Source organism: Diospyros lotus, chromosome 15 (genome assembly GCF_014633365.1).
Source record: "Diospyros lotus cultivar Yz01 chromosome 15, ASM1463336v1, whole genome shotgun sequence".
Classification (NCBI taxonomy): Eukaryota; Viridiplantae; Streptophyta; class Magnoliopsida; order Ericales; family Ebenaceae; genus Diospyros; species Diospyros lotus.
Genome location: NC_068352.1, coordinates 21311073 through 21320661, shown reverse-complemented (window position 1 = coordinate 21320661; position 9589 = coordinate 21311073). Strand labels below are relative to the sequence as shown.

At 32.1% G+C, this 9589-nt stretch overlaps 1 protein-coding gene across 1 annotated transcript; it reads left to right on the top strand.

Moving 5' to 3' along the window:
• The first annotated feature begins 7152 nt into the window (after window positions 1–7152).
• On the top strand, window positions 7153–9267 carry LOC127792379 (trans-resveratrol di-O-methyltransferase-like). Its single transcript, XM_052322853.1, has 2 exons — window positions 7153–8088; window positions 8956–9267. Exons 1-2 carry the CDS (start codon window positions 7183–7185, stop codon window positions 9256–9258), a joined length of 1209 nt encoding a protein of 402 aa, XP_052178813.1. The 5' UTR covers window positions 7153–7182; the 3' UTR covers window positions 9259–9267.
• The last annotated feature ends 322 nt before the right edge of the window (window positions 9268–9589 follow it).

The window sequence follows — 9589 nt, the reverse complement described above, 5'->3', positions numbered from 1 at the left end:
TTGATATGTCTAATTGTTCTTATTTTGATTTAAATTTTATTTTTAATAAAATTTATTTATAAAATAAAAAATTAAAAAAAAGTCACATTCAGTAGATAAACTTACGTTATTTGGTCAGTTTAATACATTTTTTTTTTTCTTTTTGTCAATTTCCTTTTTCTTTTTTTTTATCATATTTGCATCTTATTTGCTTAACAGATTCCGTCCAAAAAGCTGCAATTGAACTACAAAGATCATATTTGCTTGCAACTAAACCAACTGGAATTGAAGTCTAGAAGTTAAAATAACTCAAGAAAGCTTAGAATCTAATCTTCACCATCCTTCCCAGGGCGGAGCTATGCAATTGCCTTCAATTTGAAAAATTGTTACTGTGTATATATAATTTTTTTTTTAATTTTTTTCTAAGCACCTAGTCACCCGGGACTGTAATTGCCCACCCTTCAATTTTAAAACTTGAGAAATGTTACTTTCCCAGGCTACCATATAATTTTTTAATATTTTTTACTATGCTACTTTCGCCAGGGCCACAAATGCCTTTTTTTTTTCATAATTATTTTAGCATTTGTGTTTGGTAGCTTGCCAGATGGTTTCGTCTAATGCTTTCATAATCTTCAGGAAGTTAAAATCAATCTAAATATTATTATCGTTATCTATTTTGTCACAATATTACCACACAAGGGATTGTAAAATATATGTCATATTATAAATTAATATATATTTTGTTAAAAATTTATTTAAAATATAAAGAATCAAAAAGAATATATAAATATATATATCATGGTTGTCCAGATGCTGTCGCGGTCCTAGCGCGCCACCGTATTTCTCTCCAGCATGACTCATAGACTTTCTGCAAATATCGTGGCTGGTTTAGCAAAGTGTTTGTCTCCATGACGGGTAGCCTCTTCTTCTTTTTCTCTTTCGTTTGTTTTCCTCATTTTCTATCTCTTCTATGAAAACTCTATAAATCACTTATTTTGCAAAATCCGATCATTGGATCTTGAATCCGACCACATTATCACGTGAAATCAATCCTAATCTACAACAAGGTAAGCTTTTTAGTTTTATTAGCTTTACTTTTAGCATAGATTCATGAGGTGTTTATGTATATATGTGTTATTCGATTTGGACCAAATTTTAAACTTAGATCTACAGAGTTTCAACCATTAGATCTTACTAATTTTTGGGTATGTTAGACGAAGGAAGGGGGTAAGGGAGTCAAGTAGTGGTCTTGGATCGCTAGAAAATGCTGGATGTGACATGTGACCTCGAAAACCCATTTATAGGGCCTCGACATTTCAACCAAAACATGGTAGGAAACTTGAAAATCTGGCCACTGACGCTATTGCTGTCGATAATGCTCCTTTAACCTCCTTTGTTGCCCCAATTGCAGCTCTAACCATAACTCTAACATATGGTTCTCAATGCAGTGCCTATAGATTCTTGAGAAGAAAATATATCCAATGGTGTATATTTGCCTCTTATTTCTGCCATGAAGAAAGGCCTACTGATTTTGAAGTTATTCACAAAGTTTTTGGTGTCAGAAATGCCTCTAATCTCTTGACCCACCTTCCAATAAAAGACTGTTATGAGATTGTCGCTACAATCTTTTATGAAGTTCAAGGTAGGCTTCAACATCCGATGTATGATTATGTATTCGGAATTTTTGCCCTCTAATAACAGGTATGATGAACCCTAAATTCTTAATCTTTTTGAGTTTCTAGACTTAATTTGCTAATTATGTGTGATTTTTAGGTTAACAATCTGCAAATTTATCTAACATTTTTAAAGGAGTTTGCAAACTCTTGTGCAAACTCTCAAAATGTTCAAAATCGATTTCACCCAAAAACCAACCTTATTCCAAAATTGGATTCGAGTTTCATCGGTGATTTTATTCATATCCTAGAAGAAAATGTTGATGAACTTGGATTAATCATGTTCCGCAGACATTATCAGCATTGAGTATTGGTGAAATCTAAATCTATTAGCGTGGGTGAATTATATATATATATATATATATTTTACTATTTGTATGATTTATTAAGTTGTAATAATGAGAAATGAGTTGAGAAAAATGAAGGCCTTTTCCAAGATGTTGTTTTCATTAATCAAATATATTTATTTAAATTATAAATATATAAAATAATTTAAATGGGTGAAAAATAAAATAAAATTAATATTTATAACTATTAACAACGATTGCAAATTTAATTAATTTAATAATTAAAAAATAAAATTTACGATAATTTTTGAAATATTGTCATAAGATTTAGAAAATAATTTAATTATTAAAAAATAAATTTAAATAATTTAATTTCTTTTAATCTTTTTTTATATTATTTTCTTTTTATCCACCCTCAAAATTTCTAGCTCCGCCCCTATCCTTCCCACAATCTAATTTCCGCCACCGCCACCGCCACATGACGAAAAACTGAGATGCATTCAACACCAGAGAGGGAGAGACAATCCATCATGCAACGGGCCGGGATGTATCAAATCATTCAAACAATAAAATATTATGCACTAAAAGTGACATTTATACATAAAAAAAACATAAAAGAAGGAGAGACCATTGAAGTACTGGAGCCAGTCAGGCACGTGAAGTAGCAAGCGCAGCTAAACTGCTTTCTTCACAATAAGTCTTCAGTCATCTATATTCAGCCAAGCCAACCATGCGGCTGTGGGTTGGTAATAAAAAGCATTTATTTAGGGTATTGCGATTGTTCAAAGATTATGTTCAAATTTAATAGTTAATTAAACTTAATATTTCGATATATTTTTGTTGAAAATATTTGAATTTGAACACAAATTCATCTGTTTGAACAGAAAAATCATTAACAGGAAAAATAGACACACGGAAATCTAAGATAACATTAAATACACATAAAAACAAACGTGCATGTTATTACATAAGAATAAGGATAAGAACTCAATTTGATCAGTTTTAAACTTTCTTTTCATAATTTTTATATATTATTTTGCTAAATTATTCATTATTTCTATTGAAGATTAATATGGACGGCATTGTTGCCGGTAGGGCATAAAAGAGTAATTTTTTATCCTTCATTTCAAACATCAAATACTTATAAAACGACGAAAAAGACCAGAAAGAAGAGGTGCTTGTCAATCATCTTTGGGGTTTGATTACTAAACTAAGACATAGAGACTTTACAAAATAAAGCCTGAAATTGGCCTTATAATTTTTAACTTTCTACTGACCTTTAGAATGTAAACAATCTTATTTGATTTTTTTTTCTCAATTTGACAATTTTTTATTTAGGTGGATTCTATATGGTAGTTCTATATTAAAGGGTTAAATTCTTATTCAAAGATAATGAAGAATAAATTATTCCATGGGATTGAAAATAAAAATATCTAGTGATGACTCATCTATTTAGACTGTATCTAGTTTCTTTTTGTGTATTCAATTGTGGAAAGCAGTCTTAATTTTTTTTAAGAAAACTAATATATAGAAAATAAAAAAAAAAAACTTAGAAAAAAGATGTTAAAATTCAAAAATCTCCTAAATTGAATACAGAAAATTTGGGTTTTAAATTTTCCAAATATGAACTGAAGTTAGAAAACTACTCAAAGTTGTTTAATTTCTAAATTTTCCTGAATAATTTTCAGCTTAGACAAACGTGATTTTTCAATATTTTCCCCATTTTAACCAAAATCAATATTAATTTAATTGTGTTTCTATTAGTATCGGTATAACTGTGATATTACTCGAGTAATCGCATTCAATATAATCGAGTAAGAATTAATGTTAAATTGACAAGTTACTGGACGTGTGTTGTTAATTGACTAAAAGAAAATAGTAATCGAGTATTCCATTTTTTTAGTCGAGTAATCAAATTTATTACTCGAGTAAATAATCAGGTGAAAAATGTTATATCTCTATATTTGGACATTAATAGACTAAAGAGTTAGGCTTAATCGAGTAACTCTTAGCTTAGTCAGGTAAATTTATGCCTTGGTTGAGTATAATATGCTAAGGGGGCGTTTGTTAATCAAGATGAAAAAGTCAAGATATGAGATGCATCACGAACTTTTATCATTTCTAATATGTTTGTTAAGTTTATCTAAAAATTATTGAAAAAATCATTAATGACCTCTTATCTTGATCTTTCAAGATATACTTATCTCTCCCCTGCCTCAAGATAAGCATATCTTGATCTTTATAGATAAGAAAAAAAAGATATTTGTGTCATTTAGTGCATTTTAAAAAATTTAACAAATAGCTTGATAAAAATTTTGGAATGCTTTCCAACCTTATTTTAATCATTCCATATTTTGATCCGGAATGCATTCCAACCTTATCTTGATACCTCTTATCTTCCTCATTTTAACAAACGCCTCTTAAACAAATACCGAGTTTCTATAACTATTTTATTAATAGACTAAGATGTATCTTGTACTCAAGTAATGACATTATAATCGAGTGTCAAGAATGTTTAATCAAATATCAAATATAAAGTTAAGATGTTAACTAAAAAAGATGCATTTTGCACTCGAGTAATATTATTGTGTAATCGAGTAACAAATGTGCTTAATCAAGTATTTAATCATTAGTCAAAATGTTAATTGATTATTAGATATTCTATACTCGAGTAATGCTATTACATAATCGAGTAACAAATGAACTCAGTTTAGTAAAATTTATTAGATAGAAAGTGAGTTTCTGTATTTAAAATATTAATCGACTAAAAAAATCTTATAGTCAATTAATGAATGGGCTTAATCGACTATCATTCAATCATAATCGAGTATTTGTTAAAATTACTTAAATAATGTCAAAATATACTCAACTATTTATATGTTAAAATTTAAAAATATAGTCCTTATAAACCATTTAATGCATCTAAGAGTTAATTTTTTAGACAAATATAGTTCATTAAATGCAATTTAATAAGTCTCTCATGCAAATGGAATGAATTTGAATTAAAACTCTCAATCACTGACCGTTACTTTGCATTAGCATTATGTGGGTGCCCTAATTAATGCCATCTTGTCGACCTTGTGCTTTAAAAAATAAAAAATAAAACATAAAAATAATTAACAGCCAGTCTAAATTTTTGATACAAGGACAATGGTTACCCCATGTGATAGTCATGCTTACAGGTCCAACTGAGTTGTTTTAGAGTCAAATTTGATGGCATATATATATATATATATTATCTTCCTTAATCTATGAAGTAAAGGAGCACGTACGAACAATTCAAATCTTTTTTCGTTTTTATGATTTTATCTAAAAATTTTAATTTTGATCCTAAGGTCTCTGATTTGATCAATTGGTTACAACTTTATCTACAATCCAGATCCGATTCAAGAGGTGTTCATGACTCGCTGACGTAGCATGTTACCTGACATTTTAAAACATTTTAAGTGAGCTCTACATGTATATGTATAAAAAACTAAAAAATAAAATAATATTAAATATATATATGCACATAGAGAAGGAAGTAGACGAGTGGAGAATGGTGATGGTGAAGAAGAAGAATAGTGATGGCAACAATTACGATGACGAACGGTGACAGTGACAATTGATCTGGAAACTGAAGGCGACGATTGATCTGGGCTTCCTCCTGCTCACGGTGGCGACAACGACCGATCTAGAAACTAGTTTGACCATTGATCTAGGCTTCCTTTTGCTTAAGGGTACCTCATAGAAAGTGACCGACAACTTTTTTGCTCTTGTCGACAAATGATGTCCTTTGTTCGCTGCCTCACCCTCGTTGTCAATCACTTAAGCCGGTCTCATCGACTATCAAACTTTTAGATTCGGCCTTCTTCCAGATCAGCCTCCATCACCACCTTCAGCTTCTAGATCAGCCGTCGCCTCCAGCCCAATATCATTGCCTGTCGCCATTGTCGTCTTCCGTCATCGTCGTCCCCGTCCTCCGCCTACTTACCTTTGTAAATATATCTATAACACACATATAACATATATTTAATATTATTTTAATTTTTTTATTTTTTTTCATGTGTGCATGTAGGGTCCACTTAAATTGTTTTAAAATGTCATATGGCATGCCACGTCAACAGTTCTTGGACGCCTCTCAATTCGAATCCGGGTGTAGATAAAATTGTAACCAATTGATCAAATCAGGATCTTATTGTTAAAATTGAAATTTTTAAATAAAATCTTAAAAATGCAAAAATTTAAATTTTTTGTGCGAATAACCCTATGGTAATTCATAAGCTTTGTATATTAGTTATCTAATAAGGGGGTGTTGGATCCAACAGATTTTCACTTCCCGAAAATTATGAAGATATTCTTCTAGATTTTTCTTAATTAATTTGGCACGTGCTCAGAAAGAAAGAGATGTTTGAAAAAGCCGTAGTGACTACGCAGGGATTGATAAGAGAGACAGAGAGAGAAATTGACTGAAGTCTTTTGATTCCGTTTAGTAAAAAGAAAAATCATTTTCCCATGAACAAAACTTAAGCAATGGCTTATACATATAATATAGATTACTCCAACAGCTAGCTATCCAATGGACAAAACTTCAAAAATAGACTTTTCGTTTGGTTGGCTAAATCATTCATTATCTTCGCTATAATACTACTAAGGGCATATGCTTATTTAGGAATAGTATATATACATGTACTTATAATAGATTTAGGACTTTTCGTTTCGCTTGGTGTTATGTAAATTATTCGATTATAATAGATTATACGTACTAAGCATGATTTTTTTAATAAATTACAAAAAATCTAAATCTATCATTTAGTCATATTTAAAATTTGTATTTCCTATTCCTGATAGTATCAAGACGTCACTGCTTCGGAATAAATTTGTGACCAGTTGTAATTGCTTTCTATTAAATAAAGGAAAGATATGAATTTTGGATACCTAGCAACAGAATTTCTCAGGTGGGTGCTAGTAAGTCAGTGGGGAAATATAATAATGACATTAAAATACAATAGCTTTATGGTCAATTTGGTATGCTCATACTCTTGCAGCCTGGGACTAATCAACTAACATTTTTTTGTGAATCGTAATTAGTTCCACTTTATCTTTTGTCTCAAGTGGAAGGGTTAATTATGGTTTTTTGTTTCTGTGAATTTCTTTGAAAGGAACCATGTATGGATCCTTCTTAGGCGAATGCCATGACGAAATCAAAGCCTTCTCTGTAAAATAACAGTTTATACCGTTCTGGTGAGCTTTTGGCTGAGGGAATGATTCTCCTCCCCAAATCATATATATATACACGTAAATGCATGCCCACTCCAACATCTCACCCACAAGTAGAGATCAGCTTCGATCACAAAGCCAACAAATTAAAATATCAGGAATTAGTAATGCCTTACGACAATGGAGTCTGTGGTGTTAACAATGGCGATCTCCTCGGAGCCGAAGCCTACATTTGGAACCAAATGTTCGGTTTCATGAACTCTTTCAACTTGAAAACCGCAGTTGAACTGGGAATTCCTGACATCATCCACAACCACGGCAAGCCCATGAAAGTTTCCGACCTCGTCGCTGCCCTTCCCATCAACCCATCAAAAGCCCACTGCATCGGCCGCCTCATGCGCAGCCTGGCTCTTTCCGGCTTCTTTCTCGAGAAAATAGCCCGAGAAAATGAACTCCTAGAAACTGTGTACACTCTCACCCCCACTTGCCGGCTTCTCTTAACCGACAATCCCTTCACTCTTTCGCCGTTCTTGCTGGCCATGCTCGACCCGTGTTTGATAAACTCGTGGCAACACCTGACGGCTTGGCTTCAGAATGACGATCCGACGGCGTTTAACACAGCCAATGGGTCGTCGTTTTGGGATTACGCCGGCCATAAGCCGACTCTGAACTTCCAGTTTAACGACGGAATGTCGGCTGATTCGAGATTGGTAGCAAGTGTGATGATTAAGGAGTGTAAGGAAGTGTTTGAGGGGCTAGGTTCGGTGGTGGATGTTGGCGGCGGCAACGGAACAATGGCCACCGCCATTGTCGACGCCTTCCCGCACTTGAAGTGCACAGTGTTTGATCAGCCACATGTAATTGCTAATTTGCAGGGGCGTAAGAACTTGAGCTTCGTTGGAGGGAACATATTTGATGTCTTCCCAGCTGCGGATGCAATTCTACTCAAGGTATTTTAAGATATATACCTTAAAATACCTTTACATATATATATATATACATACCTTTATATATATATCTCATTATATATATACCTTAATATTTCTTTATTATCTTCGCTTTAGTCGAGGTAAATTTTACACCGGGTGCCGTTGACATTGTGGTGAAATTTTTATAATTATAAACCCCTTTAATTGATCCATTTCAATATATAGGGTTGTTATTATAATTCTACTCAAGGTATTTACATATATATATATATATATATATAAACGGCTCTTATTATGTATATCATCAGGTCAGGCTTTTATTATGATCATTGGAAAGAGATCACTATAACAAAATAGTAGAGAAAAAGAAAGAGAGCAAAAGAAAATCTAATTCTTGACTTGAAAATATTCTTAAATTCAGCTCCAAAGAAGCCCACGTGGAATTTTCAACTTTTGAAACTTCTTTGATTACAGGCCTATCAAGTCAAATAGTCCAAGTAACACTGAAGATATATTAAAGAAAATCTATTATAGTATAAAATAGGTTAAATAAAATTGTATATCTCAGCAAAAAGCTTTTAAGATTATCACTTTTAAGATAATTATTAATTGAAAAATTAATGTATAAATATCTACTGCACGTAGTAAAATCCCAAAATCAGTTATTAAAAAGCTTAATTATTTTGACAATTTTTTATATTAGAATATAATTTTTTCTCTCTGAAGTGCCCTATATTTAAACATTTGTTACCATCTTGTCAAAAAGAGATTCTTTACTTTTATTTTCTGCAATAATGTAAATCTCGAAGAAAAATACATATGTATATATATATATCTTTACTTTTACTGCTGAACTCTTACTTATATAACCTAAAATTGGCAAAACAGTGGATCTTGCACTTCTTGGGCGACGAAGACTGCATCACATTATTGAAGAAGTGCAAGCAGGCAATCCCAAGCAAAGAAAATGGAGGAAGGGTGATTATCATAGACATGGTGACGGGGATCTCCAAAGGAGCCGAAGAGTCGGTCCAGCCACAGTTCTTCTTTGACATGCTAATGATGATTAATGTTGCAGGAAAAGAGAGAAATAAGAAAGAATGGGCAGAGCTGTTCTGCAAAGCTGGTTTTAGTGACTACAAAATCCATCCCATTTTAGGATTAAGGTCGCTCATTGAGGCATACCCTTAATAAATCAACACTTTCTATTTACTATTCACGTTAAATAAGTGTAAAAGCTTGTTATAGTTCATTCATCTAAGTTTGATGATCATTGAGGCATGCCCTTGATGAAGTCAACATATAGAGTTGTTTCACTAAATAGGCAAATGTTTTAAGGTCTATTTATATGTAACTCTTGATCATGTCATGGATTTGTACTAAATAAGATTGGGAATGGGGAGCCCTACATTATGACCAATATATTTGCATAATTATAAATGTGTTTTTGTCCAAATCCTACACCTGCATGATTGTGTACATCTACACGAGATTGACAATGAGCAGGATCATTTTTTTTTTT